This window comes from Staurois parvus, unplaced genomic scaffold (genome assembly GCF_062004578.1).
Source record: "Staurois parvus isolate SC_StPar_1 unplaced genomic scaffold, SC_StPar_1.0 ptg000132l, whole genome shotgun sequence".
Classification (NCBI taxonomy): domain Eukaryota; kingdom Metazoa; phylum Chordata; class Amphibia; order Anura; family Ranidae; genus Staurois; species Staurois parvus.
This window is the reverse complement of record NW_028317928.1, coordinates 6,601,344-6,616,673: the sequence shown is the minus strand read 5'-3', so window position 1 is coordinate 6,616,673 and position 15,330 is coordinate 6,601,344. Positions and strand designations below refer to the sequence as shown.

At 43.5% G+C, this 15,330-nt stretch overlaps 1 protein-coding gene across 1 annotated transcript in view; it reads left to right on the top strand.

The window, feature by feature from the left end:
* LOC149466243 (mannose-binding protein-like) overlaps positions 1-15,330 on the top strand; it is a 21,506-nt gene extending 6,176 nt beyond the window's left edge. Inside the window, exons 2-5 of the mRNA XM_089672986.1 lie at positions 3,477-3,678; positions 5,138-5,254; positions 8,583-8,678; positions 14,811-15,330. Of these exons, the coding sequence (XP_089529112.1) occupies positions 3,477-3,678; positions 5,138-5,254; positions 8,583-8,678; positions 14,811-15,187 (792 nt within the window). The 3' untranslated portion in view covers positions 15,188-15,330. The remainder of the gene's footprint in view (positions 1-3,476; positions 3,679-5,137; positions 5,255-8,582; positions 8,679-14,810) is intronic.

Sequence of the window (15,330 nt, the reverse complement as noted above, 5' to 3'; positions counted from 1 at the left end):
TTCCAGCCACCGGTGGCAGGCTACCGACAACTTGTACGCAAACATTTTCAAGGAGGCCTCTGGGAGGCGGGGGTAGTCCGGAACTGGGCCCGATATGACTCCGATGAGACCGCGTAGTAGTCCAGTATGGCCCTTTTTATCTCCTCATAGTTCCGTCTCTTGAGGGGGTCCTCCATCAAGCAACCCTACCACATGGCGAGTCCAGTCTGTGGGTGGGACCTCCAGTAGTTCGCACTGGTATTCAAAGTCCTGGAAGAACCCATCCACATCTCCGGTGTGCTCTTGGTAGGGCTTAAAGTCCTTCCTGGATATTCTCTGGGCCTCCCGTTCCACAGGGACCGCCCTAGGAGCAGCTGCTTGATTCTTTGCAGCTTCCCACTCTTTTTGTCTCTTTTGAGCCTTTTCAATGGCCGCCAGCTTTCTATCTAGGGTGGCATCCTTCCCCAGAATGGCCATCTCTTCCTCGTACCAGATGACCCAAGGGCTCTTGCCACTTGTGCTTTGAAGCTCTAGTCCATCTCCTCTCAGTACCGCTTGGCTCCTGTCTGTGCCCGCATCTTACTTTTGCTGTTGGCTGGCTTCCTCCAGCATCCGGACCAGCTGATCTTTGTTAAGTCCCTTGTAGTTGAGGCCCAAAGTTCTGGCCTTTTCTTGTAAACTGGTTACCATCCAGTGTTAATATTCCGGGACCACCGCTTCCATTGTATGCAGACTCTCATCTGCCATCTCGAGTGCTCTTGTCCCGCCGCTGCCAACCAGTTGTCAAGAGAACCAGAGAGCACACAGAGACAGATTGCACGGAACCCAACATGCTTTTATTGGGGAGGTTTTTGGGGCACAGACAAGTCCATAGGTCCACACCAGACACAGCAGCACAGTACAGTTCTCTGGAAGGCAATATGGAACAACAGGGGTATTGTAATCCACAAGGTTAATCCACACAGGAGGCTCCAGACAGGGAATGGTTAAGTCCAGGTAGGTTCACGGAGAGCAAGGGGTTAAGTCCAGGCAGGGGATAGATACAGCCAGGCAGATGCACGGGGACAGCAGAAGATTCCTCCACAGTGCAGGGATTCCAGGCAGCACAAACAGTCCAGGAGATGAGGAGGAGGACGGGGGATGGTCAGATGAGAGAAGCTGGCCCTCAGCACAGCCTTCTCTCTCACACACGCAGCCAGGAGAACACACCGGGGGTTTCCTTGCTCTCTCTTAAGTAGAGAGCTCTGTGCCTTGTTGGTAACCGGATACTTCCTGTCGGGTTACCATTGCAACGGGCCCTGTCTCCCAGGTCTCTGGACCTGCCCAGGGAGCCCATGAATTTGTGCATGAGGGGGAAAGGAGGAGGGGGCCTGTTTGTGGATTCCTTCAGCAGGAGGCCAGACTGCAAGCCAGGGGGGTGAGGGGCTGCTGAGGGCTGCCTGTGTCAGGGACACGGAAGACTAGAAGTCCCAGCATGGACGGGACAGAAGAGTAAAGGGCTGCTGAGGGGTGGGGGGTGGCAGCGAGCAAACCTGGAGGATTGGGAAGGAAGGACCAGCTCTGTGACAGTACCCAATGGGCACTAACAAAAAAAAAAGAAACAGCAACAAAAACTTGACAGTGACTGTAACTACTTTAATTCATTATACAAAAAATACAATTTACACTACTATCTGTGAATTAAATGGGGAGACCTCCAACCAGCTGTTTCCGGGGTCAAATAAAATCTTATGGCCCGTACACACATTATGAAAATCGTTCCAAATCTTCTGTACCAAAAACGATCAGCCAGTTATCTGATTGTTATTATAGTGCTTTCAACAGCCAATTCCAACTTTTCAGACAACAAAAACTGAGAGTGCAAGATAGAAAACTTTCGTTGTATGTGAACACAACCTCCGATTTTTCTTTGATGTGCACAGCAATCGTACGGAAATAATCGTAAAGGAAAAAAACATGCATGATCAGACGCAAAGAACGACCCTACACTTCCTCTTCTAATATGCTAGTACGATTGCCTTTGTCAATGGAGGATTTTCCTACAAGTCAATACCATTTTGACTACACCATGATATGCACTTTTGTGGAAAATCTGACGATTGGTTGTCTGATTTTGTCATAGTGTTTAATAGGCTTTAATGTGGGTGCTGGAATGAGGGCATTGCCAGAAAGTCTGTTACCCAATAAATCCTATGCAATATAACCCAACAAAGGTTGACACCATTCACCGCTCTAACATAAAATGCTTTAACCTCTTCCCATCCTGCCCATGCCGATAAACGCCTCCCCGCATCCATTGCCTGTACGCTCTCCCTGGGAGCGCGCGGCACCGTGATCCTCTGAACACAGATCACTGTACGGGACCTCTATGTGAGGTCCCGATCATGTGATCACTGATTGGCCAATTAGTGATCACATGAACAGTAGTAAACAAGATGTCACTTCCTGACATCATTGCTTACTACTAGTGAAATCTGTGAATGATCACAGAGGTCACATGGTACAGGGCTATTCACAACAGCTGGGTACCATGTGACAAGCTGTGACCAATCACAGCTCGCACAGTATTTCTCAATGGCTGCAGGAATGCAGCCAGAGAGAAGGAGAAATGTTACAGACTTTATGGGTGTAAAAGCAATCAGTGTAATAAAAGAAAAAAATCTTCATCACCCTCCACAAGTAGTACAGCGTCACAATGGTGACACTGTACTGCTAGGGTGACAGTATGTAAAAAAAACCCAAAACATAATATTATTAAATAACGAAGAAAAATTTTTTTTGAAAAATTTTAATTTTTGGTTATAAACTAATTTTGTTTTTTTTAAAAGATAGATGAATATATTTTGGCCAAGATTTATGAAGAAAGATTCTTTTTTTGCAAAATTTTATAAGAAAAACACTTTTTTTTCCAAAATATTTGGTCTTTTTCATTTATATAGCAAAAAAAAATAAAAATCCTAGTGGTGAATAAATACCACCCCAATAAAGTTGCATCTGTCTAAAAAAAATGCAATAAATTTCATATGGGTACAGTGTTGCATGACCGCGCAATTCTCATTCAAATGCTTCAAAATTTAACTTACCATATATGAAATAATACAAAATATAACTGAAATAGCTCAAGGTTCTCATGGTACTCAGCATGGTCACTGACATAATATGACAGCTACACATCATAGTTGCATTTTGCCAAGACTGAGAGACATTTCCACGCCAACTGATATCACAAGCCACTCCTGGCTGACTATTCTCAGCAGGAAACATTCATTATAGATGTTGGAAACATTTTATGATTAGACAAAACTTGAAGTGTCCATCTGAATTTAACATACTTAGAAGATGACAGAGACAGGAGCCTTAGTCTAGTGAGGTCATACCTTCACAATCAGCTGTCCTTGTAGGTCTACTGTATGTTCTTTTTAACAGTTTGCTTATCTGCAGTCATGAGTGGTTTTTTTTTGGCTGTCCATAACAAAAATGTTCTTTCTCCTCTACAGACTAAAACAATGTTGAATACGCAAATTGTGATGGTTCTCGGTGTGCTTCTGCTCCATGTGGCTTTAGTGACACCAGCCACACAAATGTGCTATGACTCAGATGAGAATGCCTATTCAATCATCACATGTGGAGCTCCTGGAAAGGATGGTTTACCGGGCATAAATGGGACAGATGGAGAAAGAGGGGAAAAAGGAGAATCGGGTATGAAGGAAACTAGTTCAATACCTTCAAAAGCTTAAACACCAAGAGCAGTTTATCAAGAAGTTGAAAATTGTTTCAGCCACTTCCAGGTCCACACATCAGACATGTCCAGGTCTATAGAGCAGCTACACTTAGATTCATAGAGAACCCACCTGCAGGTCCATAGAACAGCCACCCTTAGGTCCACACAGCAGACATGTCCAGATCCATAAAGCAGCTATACTTAGATTCATAAAGAACACGCCTCCAGGTCCATTGAGCAGTCAACTCCAGGTCCATAGAACAGCCAACTCCAGGTCCATAGAACAGCCACCTCCAGGTTCATAGCACAGCCACCTCTAAGTCCATAAAATAGTCATTGATTAGTCCACAGAACAGATACTTCATGGAAAATAGTGATGAAACCACCAGGTCCATCGAACCATCACCTACAGGTCCATTGAGCAGTCATCGCTTGGTCTACAAAACAGCCATCTCTAAGTCTACAGAGCAGTTATATCCAGGACCATAGTGATGAAACCACTAGGTCCATTGAACAGTCACCTACAGTTCCACAGAGCAGTTAGCTCCAAGTCCATAGAGCAGCCACCTCTTGCTCTAAAAAAAAGCCATCTCCAAGTCCACAGACCAGATAATTTCAGCACAATGAAGACTTTACCTCTATGTCAATAAAGCATCTACCTCTAGGTAGAGCAGATTTCTCCAGGTCCATAACACTGCCATCTCCAGGCCCAAAGAGCAGACAATTCTAGGACCTTAGCACTGCCATCTCCAGGCCCACAGAGCAGACAATTCTAGGACCTTAGCACTGCCATCTCCAGGCTCACAGAGCAGACAATTCTAGGACCTTAGCACTGCCATCTCCAGGCCCACAGAGCAGACAATTCTACAACCTTAGCACTGTTATCTCCAGGCCCATAGAGCAGACAATTCTAGGACCTTAGCACTGCCATCTCCAGGCCCATAGAACAGACAATTCTAGGACCATAGCACTGCCATCTCCAGGCCCACAGAGCATACAATTGCAAACAATTCTAGGGCCTTAGCACTGCCATCTCCAAGCCCATAGAGCAGACAATTCTAGGACCTTAGCACTGCCATCTCCAGGCCCACAGAGCAGATAATTCTAAGACCATGGCATTGCTATCTCCAGGAAGGTCCAGAAAGTGGCTACCTCCAGGCCCATAAAACAGGTATCTCTAGGTAAGGATTTGTGGAGCAGTTAAATGGAACAGTTTTACAGAACTTCTCACGCAAAAAGTTTTGGAAATGCAGAAATTTGGATGCAAAGGTACATTTATAAATGCCTCAGATTGATGGAATGACAATAGATAGTTATTGGCTAAATTATGTTTTAGCAATCCTTAAACATATAGTGTCCTTAAATATAGCTATCCATTTGTGTTTTATTGTTTTAAGTATAAGCTCTGACAGTAAATGTATCGATTTGACTACCCAGGACCAACGGGGCCACAGGGTCCTCCAGGACAACAGGGACCTGCAGGGGTTGCTGGATCACCTGGACCAAAAGGTGAAAAAGGGCCACCAGGAGCAAAAGGAGACAGCTCAAATTCAGGTACAAAAAAACTGCAATGAGAGCAACTAATTTCATCTTCATTTAGTCGAAGATATGGTTGCATCTTCAAGTGGTAGTAAACTCTCATTCTTTATTTTTACCTACAGGTAAGCCTATAATAAAGCTTACCTGTAGGTAAAATGAATATCTCCTAAACGTGTACCATTTAGGAGGTATTCTAGTGAGCAGCAACCGGTGATGTCACCAGCGCATGCCCTCTGAAGGAACGGCATACTGTTTCTTCAGAGCCATGTACCACGGCCGTGACGTCATCGCAGCTCGGCCATTCAAGCGGCCACAGCCCGTGAATCCGGAAGCAAGAACCCAAGGAACATTGATCCCTTGCTGAGTTACAGCTTGAGCTTTTCAAACTGATTGCAGAGCTACAGGTCTGACTCATTAGGGCGCAGGGTAGATCACTGCTTCAGAGTGCAAGGGTCCTTCTCTGCAGCATGTTGGCAGAGGGCAGGCTTCTCTACTCAGGCTGTAGCTGCTTTAGCTATAGAACATCTAAGTAATACCTCATCTGGAATATGCAGTTCAGTTTTGGGCACCAATTCACAAAAAGAACGTTGGGGAACTGGAGAAAGTACAGAGAAGGGAAACCAAACTGATAAGAGGCATGGAGGAGATCAGCTATGAGGAAAGATTAGAGGAACTGAATTTATACTCTCTTGAGAAGAGGAGATTAAGGGGGGATATGATCTCCATGTATAATAGATAAGGGGGGGATATGATCTCCATGTATAATACATAAGTGGGGATATGATCTCCATGTATAATACATAAGGAGGGATATGATCACTATGTATAATACATAAGGGGGGATATGATCACCATGTATAATACATAAGGGGGATATGACCTCCATGTATAATACATAAGGGGGATATGATCTCCATGTATAATACATAAGGGGGGATATGACCTCCATGTATAATACATAAGGGGGGATATGATCTGCATGTATAATACATAAGGGGGGATATGATCTCCATGTATAATACATAAGGGGGGATATGACCTCCATGTATAAAACATAAGGGGGGATATGGTCACCATGTATAATACATAAGGGGGGGATATGATCACCATGTATAATACATAAGGGGGATATGATCTCCATGTATAATAGATAAGGGGGGATATGATCTCCATGTATAATACATAAGTAGGATATGATCTCCATGTATAATACATAAGGGGGGGATATGATCACCATGTATAATACATAAGGGGGGATATGACCTCCATGTATAATACATAAGGGAGGATATGATCTCCATGTATAATACATAAGGGGGGGGGGTATGATCTCCATGTGTAATACATAAGGGGGGATATGATCTCCATGTGTAATACATAAGGGGGATATGATCTCCATGTACAATACATAAGGGGGGATATGATCTCCATGTACAATACATAAGTGGGGGGATATGATATCCATGTATAATACATAAGGGGGGATATGATCTCCATGTATAATACATAAGGGGGGGGGATATGATCTCCATGTATAATACATAAGGGGGGATATAGTCTCCATGTATAATACATAAGGGGGGATATGATCTCCATGTATAATACATAAGGGGGGATATGATCACCATGTATAATACATAAGGGGGGATATGATCTCCATGTATAATACATAAGGGGGATATGATCTCCATGTATAATACATAAGGGGGGATATGATCTCCATGTACTGTATAATACATAAGGGGGGATATGATCTCCATGTATAATACATAAAGGGGATATGATCTCCATGTATAATACATAAGGGGGATATGATCACCATGTATAATACATAAGGGGGATATGATCTCCATGTATAATAGATAAGGGGGGGGGGGATATGACCTCCATGTATAATACATAAGGGGGGATATGATCTCCATGTATAATACATAAGGGGGGATATGACCTCCATGTATAATACATAAGGGGGGATATGGTCTCTATGTATAATACATAAGGGGGGGTATGATCACCATGTATAATACATAAGGGGGGTGTGATCTCCATGTGTAATACATAAGGGGGGTAAGATCTCCATGTGTAATACATAAGGGGGGATATGATCTCCATGTATAATACATAAGGGGGGGATATGATCTCCATGTATAATACATAAGGGGGGATATGATCTCCATGTATAATACATAAGGGGGATATGATCTCCATGTATAATAGATAAGGGGGGGATATGCTCTCCATGTATATTACATAAGGGGGATATGATCTCCATGTATAATACATAAGGGTGATATGATCTCCATGTATAATACATAACGGGGGATATGATCTCCATGTATAATACATAAGGGGGGATATGATCTCCATGTATAATACATAAGGGGGGATATGACCTCCATGTATAATACATTAGGGTGGTATGATCTTCATGTGTAATACATAAGGGGGGATATGATCTCCATGTAAAATACATAAGGGGGTATATGATCTCCATGTATAATACATAAGAGGGGATATGAGCACCATGTATAATACATAAGGAAGGATATTACCTCCATGTATAATACATAAGGGGGGGGATATGATCTCCATGTATAATACATAAGGAGGGATATGATCTCCATGTATAATACATAAAGGGGAAAAGATGTCCATGTATAATACATAAGGGGGGATATGATCTCCATGTATAATACATAAGGGGGGATATGATCTCCATGTATAATACATAAGGGGGGATATGATCTCCATGTATAAATACATCAGTGGTTCATATAGTGAACTCGGTGTAAAGCTATTCACCCTGAGGTCATCACAGAGGACAAGGGGGCTCTCTTTACGTCTGGAGGAAACATTTTTTTATCTCCAAACACGGAAAGGTTTCTTCACAGTAAGAGCTGTGAAAATGTGGAATAGACTCCCTCAAGAGTTGGTTCTGGCCAGCTTAGTGGATTGCTTTAGGAAAGTCCTGGATTCTTTCTTGGATACACAAAATATAACTGGATACTAACATTTATAAGTAAAGTTGATCCAGGGAATATCCGATTGCCTCTTGGGAGATAAGGAAGGAATTTTTTCCCTGCAGGAGCAAATTGGATCATGCTTTGCTGTTTTTTTTACCTTCCTCTGGATCAACTGTGGGTGTAGGATTATAACTTTTTTTTTTATGGCTGAACTGGATGGACTTTTGTCTTTTTTCAGCCAGACTAACTATGTAACTGTGTAACATAGCATTCCTTTCGGTTTGATGCAGCTACAATGTAGTTTGCTGCTTTAATCCGAAGGATCTATTGGGCTTTAGCTCTAAACATATGTTCATTTCTTTCTTCTTTTCTTTCCTTAGCAATCGAAGATCTGAAGAGGCAAATTAGTGCTTTGGATCAACAAATGAGACAAATGCAATCAAGCCTGAATGCGAAGATAGAAAAGCAGAGAAATGGTTTGTTGAACAAATGTTTTTCATTTTCCTGTAACCAACACTTATAGAGGTCATGGGGTATGTTGAAGGAGCAGCAGGCCTCTATGGAGACAGTCACAGGGAAAATCTAGCGAATAAGACCATTTATCAATTGCATTTTACAGTAAATGTTTCTTTTTATGCTCTAATTATTGACACCGGTATATTCCACAGTTCTTTAAGCCTTTCGCTGAAAGAGCCGTTTTTTTGCATTTTTTTCACATGTTTAACAAAAACATTTTAGGCCTGAAGATTACACAACACCCCCAAACATATATTTTCTGAAAGCAGAGACCCCATAGAATAAAACAGTGATAGTTACAATTTTTTTATGTCGCACAATATTAATGCAAATGTCTAGGAACTGCAAAATTTCAGTAAAAATCCCACTAAAGTGAATTGTAGGGCAAACAAACGCAACAAATGACCCAAATTTTTGGTAAAATATAAAAATCTATCTATTCTATAGACAACGCTTCAAAAGCCCCTAGAGGTCATCAGTTTAGTGTTTTGGAGGAGGTCTGGTGCTGGAATTATTGCTCTCACTTGTAACATGTGTATCACAATTGATCTTTTCACGTGTAGGCGCCCCTATGTGTGTGTTTACATTAATACGTACGTATATGTGTGGGGGTGGGGGGAGCTCAATTTTTTTTTTTTGGGGTGGGGATGTTATGTGCTTGGGTGTAACTTTGTTTTTTTGCAATTAAAAATTTGTTTTTTTTTTAACTTACATTTTTCTTTGCATCACAAATGTGTTTAGAGGGGAAAGGGGGGGATCAAATATTTATTTTGTGTTGGGGATTGCATTGGGGGAGGTTGTACTGGGAAGAGGGGGGATTTTTGTTTGGGGAGAATGTTACATTTCAAAGGGAATTTATGCTTAGGGGGTAAACGTGCAGATTAGTGGTCAAATTTTTTTTTGGGGGGCGGGGGTTTTGGGAGGGATTTTTTGCTGACACATAATGCTCGTACATCTTGGGTGGAGGGGCGCCTTTTGGCATCTTTGCCCTGGGCACTAGATGACCTTGTCCCGGCACTGGTGGAATGTGCCAATGAGGCTTATAGAGGTCAGGGTATCAGTCAGGGGCGCATTTACCACAAGGCATACAAGACACTTGCCTAGGGTGGCATTTTTTAGGGGGGCAGTACCTCCCCCCAGAAGAAGGGATGAAAGAAGGGACAAGCGCACCATGGGAACCAGGTGGGATCTGAGAGAGGCTGAGGGCTGCTTGATGGTGTCTGTAGAGCCTGGCTTTCGTTCCCGGGGATGTTCGGATGAGTGTTTCTCAATTACCTGGGGGGGGGGGTGCTCTCCCGGGTGGAGGGCAGGGGTCTCTCTCAGCGGGAGGGGAAAGGGGGGTTGTGTTGGTCAGTGTCCAGGTGGGGGCAGACAATTTTTGTGTTGCCTTGGGCAGCACAAAACCTAAATGCACCACTGGTATCAGTAGTGCACAACCATAGTACTGCCCCAATGGTCTTCCATGTGAAGAGACCTATGTGGATGGAGGAATTATCATATACATGTATTCTTGGGACTGAGAAAACTCCCATATCACCTGGAGCCTCCAGGGCCACAAACCCTCGGTGTGCCGAAGCTGATCATACGGTACACAAGGGCTTTCTAATTGAGGTTGTCTGGGACTGAACCCCTTATCTTTCTCTGAAGATATGAACCAGTTTCTAGGATGACTGATGGAACCCTCACACATCCTTCTTCATGGTTTAGGAACAAAGAGAAAATAAAAATAACTTTATTTTTTTGAACCTTCATTTTCCAAGGCATTCTTCACATGTCCACTTCAGTGGACTGCATGCGTTTGACGTCTTATTGAAGAAACAATTTAGATGGTATTTGCTCTACTATCGTTTAGGCCAGGGGTTGCTAAAATTTTCTTCCATCCGAGGTCCAAATCTCTCAAGTAAAAGAAAATAGAATCACTTTACATCAGGTGTCCCCTTAGTCCCAGAGTACCTCTTAGTTCAGGTGCTCCCATCAGAGTACCCCCTATATCAGGTGTCCCAATTAGAGTACTCCCATAAATCAGGTGTCCCCATCAGAGTGCCCCCATACATCAGATGTCGCCATACATGAGGTTCCCCCATCGGTGTGGCCTCATATCAGGTGTACCCATCAGGTGCCCCCTTAAATCAGGTGTTCCCATCAGAGTACCTCTTAGTTCAGTTGCTCATCAGACTACCCCCTATATCAGGTGTCCCCATCAGAGTACCCCCTTATAAACGGTGTCCCCATAAGAGTACTCCCTTAAATCAGGTGTCCCCATTAGAGTGCCACCATAGATCAGATGTCGCCATACATGAGGTTCCCTCATCGGTGTGGCCTCATATCAGGTGTCCCCATTACGGTGACCCCATACATCTGGTGTCCCCATCAGGGTGTCCCCATGCATCAAATTCCCCGATCATAGTGCTCCTATATACTGTATCAGCTGCCAAAACCACAGTGCCCCCTTACATCAGGTGTCCCCACCAGAGTAACCCCTTATATCAGGTGTCCCCATCAGAGTTCCCCCTTAGATCAGGTGTACTCACCAGAGTAACCCCTTATATCAGATGTCTCCATCAGAGTTCCCCCGTACATCAGGTGTCCCCTACAGAGTTCCCGCTTACATCAGGTGTCCCCATCAGAGTATCGACTTATATCAGGTGTCCCCATCAGAGTATCCCCTTTTTTCTGTTGTCTCCATTAGAGTACCCCCTTACATCAGGTGTCCCCACCAGAGTAACCCCTTATATCAGGTGTCTCCATCAGAGTGCCCCCTTACATCAGGTGTCCCCATCAGAGTATCCCCTTATATCAGGTGTGCCCATCAGAGTTCCTCCTTACATCAGGTGTCCCCATCAGAGTACCCTCTTACATCAGGTGTCCCCATCAGAGTACCCCCTTACATCGGGTGTCCTCATCAGAGTGCCCCATACATCAGGTGTCACCAATACATGAGGATCTCCCATTAGTGTGCCCTCATATCAGGTGTCCCCATCAGAGTGCCCCCATACATCAGATTCCATCATGAGAGTCTCTCTATAGATCGGTAGAGTCCATTAGAGCCAGGCAGAAGTAGGAGATGGGAGGAGAAGTATGCTGCAGGGGGCGGAGCACGCGTGACGTCATTGGATCTTAACAACCAATTACTGCAGCTTAGAGAGGATCCAGCAAAGCAGAATGATAGGCTGATGGTCCAGACTAAGCTCTCAGTAAGTCTGGATCAGGACCACGGTCCACCATTTAGTGAAGACTTGGTTTAGACCTTTCTATCACACTCTGCACTTGAGTTCTACATTATTAGTCCTCTTTGGGACATCTCTAACTTGGCTCCTAGGGGCATAGAGAGTTTTTATTTTCTTCCAAACGCTCCTTCATGTTAGCCTAGGCGTCCATGCACATGGAAGCGTTTAAGACAGAATGCTGCTGTCAGGAGGAAAGGCGTCCAACGAGAGCTAGCAAAACGTTGAGTGTGCATGAGGCCTTACTCACATAATGAAACTTATCTGCACAAAATTATGTTTTTTTTTGTTATAAAAATTGCAAATTACAGTCTGATAGTGTGAATAAATTGATTTACAGCCAAAAAAGTTATTGCTGTATTATTTTCAATTAAAACAAATTGTAAGCTGAAATATAACTATAGCATGATGTCCAATTTAGTGGACAGATGGTCATTAGTCATTTCTGCCCTAGATAACATCGATATTAGTCAAATTTAATTACAATATGTTTCTTTAGGTGTTACTTAATGTTACCATATTTTTTATCTCCAAGGGACTCCTCCTATGGAAGTATCGTAAAGATATTACTTAGTGGCTCCGCCTTTCTGGGTTTCTGTCAGCCATCTTGGTTTTAGTAAAATTTGGTTGCGCTTACAATGGCTTTCCAGTGGGTTGTAGAGAAGGGGGTGACACCCCAGCGTCTACTGTAATGAATGATATGCTGCCGCCTTATTGTTTCCACACACCCCAGGTAACAGCATCTCCCCCGTACACATGACCCCTCAGCCATGTATTCCGGGCTTCACTTGCTGGCACGTGGGGCACACACCTGCTTTCATCCCCTTCTTGGTGTAATCCCCGAAAAGCGACATGTATGATGCAGTGGTGTATGTAGGTTTTGTGCTGCCCTAGGCAACACGAAAATTGGGTCTCCCGCCACGGAGAGACCCTGACACCGACCAACACCTCTCTCCCCCACGAAGAGAGCCTGACATTGACCAACAACACCCCAACCCCCCACCCCCACCCCCACCCAAGAAAGCCTTCCACTACCAACGCCCCCCATACACTGGCAACCCCCACCCGGCAAGAGATAAGACACTCACCTTCACAGCTCTGGACATCCCCGTGAACAAGAGTCAGACACCATCAAGCAGCCCGCAGCCTCTCTAAGATCCTACCTGGTCCCCGTGCTGCGTGTGTCTCTTCTTCCATCCCTTCCTTCAGGGGGCTGCACTGCCCACCTGAAAAATGCTGCTGCCCCCCCTGAAAAATGCCACCCTAGGCAAATGCCTTGTTTGCCTTATGGTAAATACACCCCTGAGTATGACGTCACTTCTGGGTCACCCTGTCGCTTTCCCTGGCTAGAATGTATTGAAGTGCGATCTGCATTTAGTGGATCCCAGAGAAGACATTGGGGGTCTTTTACATAGTTAGTCTGGCTGAAAAAGGACAAAAGTCCATCCAGTTCAACCTTTTAGACCCTGCATGTCTCGTTAAAGATTAAATGTGAAAGAAAAAAAAAAAGTCAGCAAAAAAAAAATTTTTCTTTTATTGCAAAAAAAAATAAAGTTGCACAAAAGCACATAATTTTGAGACCCCCCTACCCCCACATATACACAAATTCGAATGTAAGCGCATACAAAAGGGACACCTATGCGTGAAAACGTTGATAATGATACACATGTTACATATTGCCGCGAGCGCCGGAGTGAAAGCAATAATTCTAGCACAAGATCTCCTCCATAACTCCAAACTGATGACCTGTAGGGGCTTTTGACACGTCACCTATAGAAAATATGGGGTACTGAAGTTTGTCACCATTTCACGGGCGCACACAAATTTAAGGTTTGACATGTTAGGTATCTATGTACTCAGTGCAACCTCGTATTTTATATTTTACCAAAACGTTGGGTAATTTATTGCATTTGTTTGCCCTAAAATACAGTTTTTACTGAAATTTTGCATTTCTTAGACCTTTGTGGTAATATATTTTTTTATGGTTGAACTAGATGGACTTTTGTCTTTTTTTCAGCCAGACTAACTATATGTAACTATATCGTGTGGCAACATTGGAACTACCACTATGTTATTCTTTAGGGTGTCTACTTTCAAAAAATATATAATGTTTGGGGGTTTTGTGTAATCTTCAGGCCTAAAATGCGTAAATAGCAAAAGGGCTAAATGGCTGCCCGCTGTAGTTACATAGTTAGTCTGGCTGAAAAAAGACAAAAGTACATCCAGTTCAACCATTAAAAAAAAAAAGTTATAATCCTACACCCACAGTTGATCCAAAGGAAGGCAAAAACCCCCCCAGCAAAGCACGATCCAATTTGCTCCTGCAGGGAAAAAAATTCCTTCCTGATCCCCCGAGAGGCAATCGGATATTCCCTGGATCAACTTTACCTATAAATGTTAGTATCCAGTTATATTCTGTGTATCCAAGAAAGAATCCAGGACTTTTTTGAAGCAATCCACTGAGCTGGCCAGAACCAACTCTTGAGGGAGTCTATTCCACATTCTCACAGCTCTCACTGTGAAGAAACCTTTCCGTGTTTGGAGATTACATTTCTTTTCATCCAGACGTAAAGAGCGCCCCCTTGTCCTCTGTGATGACCTCAGGGTGAATAACTCTACACCGAGTTCACTATATGAACTACTGATGTATTTATACATGGAGAGAATCCAGACCTTTTTTGAAGCCACTGAGCTGGCCAGAACCAGCTCTTGAGGGAGTGTATTCCACATTTTCACAGCTCTCACTGCAGTGACCACTATGCCTGAAAGGGTCACCATACCAGTTGGGGTTAGTTTCTCTTGAGTTCTCTAGTATGATTTATGGATTAAGTCTCACAAATACACATTTTCTTTCCTCGTCCCCTTTAGCTTTTTCATTTTTAAGAGGAGCAGCTAGAAGTGGTGACCTTATCTATGCTTCCAGTGGTGCCAAGACCAATTACAATGATGGCAAAGCCATGTGTTCTAGCGCTGGTGGTCAGCTGGCTTCCCCTCGAAATTCTGCAGAAGATAGAGCGGTGTATACTATTCGTAACCAGATTGGCAACGCGTTTCTAGGTATAACTGACCTCCAGACGGAGGGCACTTACCGATACCTATCTGGCCAGGTTATCACCTACTCCAACTGGGATAAGAAGCAACCTGATAATCACAGAGGAAAAGAAGATTGTTTAGAAATATGCAGCAATGGCAAATGGAATGATGTAATATGTGAAGACAGCTATTATATCATTTGTGAGTTTTAAACCATGTTATATCAGTCTCATTCTCAGTATGCCTTTATTTCCTGGTATTTTTGGTAGATTTTGGCTTTTAAGAGTTTTCACCTAACCTTATTGATGTGACACTCTCTTGTCTCCGTATGATTTAATAAAGACAATTTTACGCA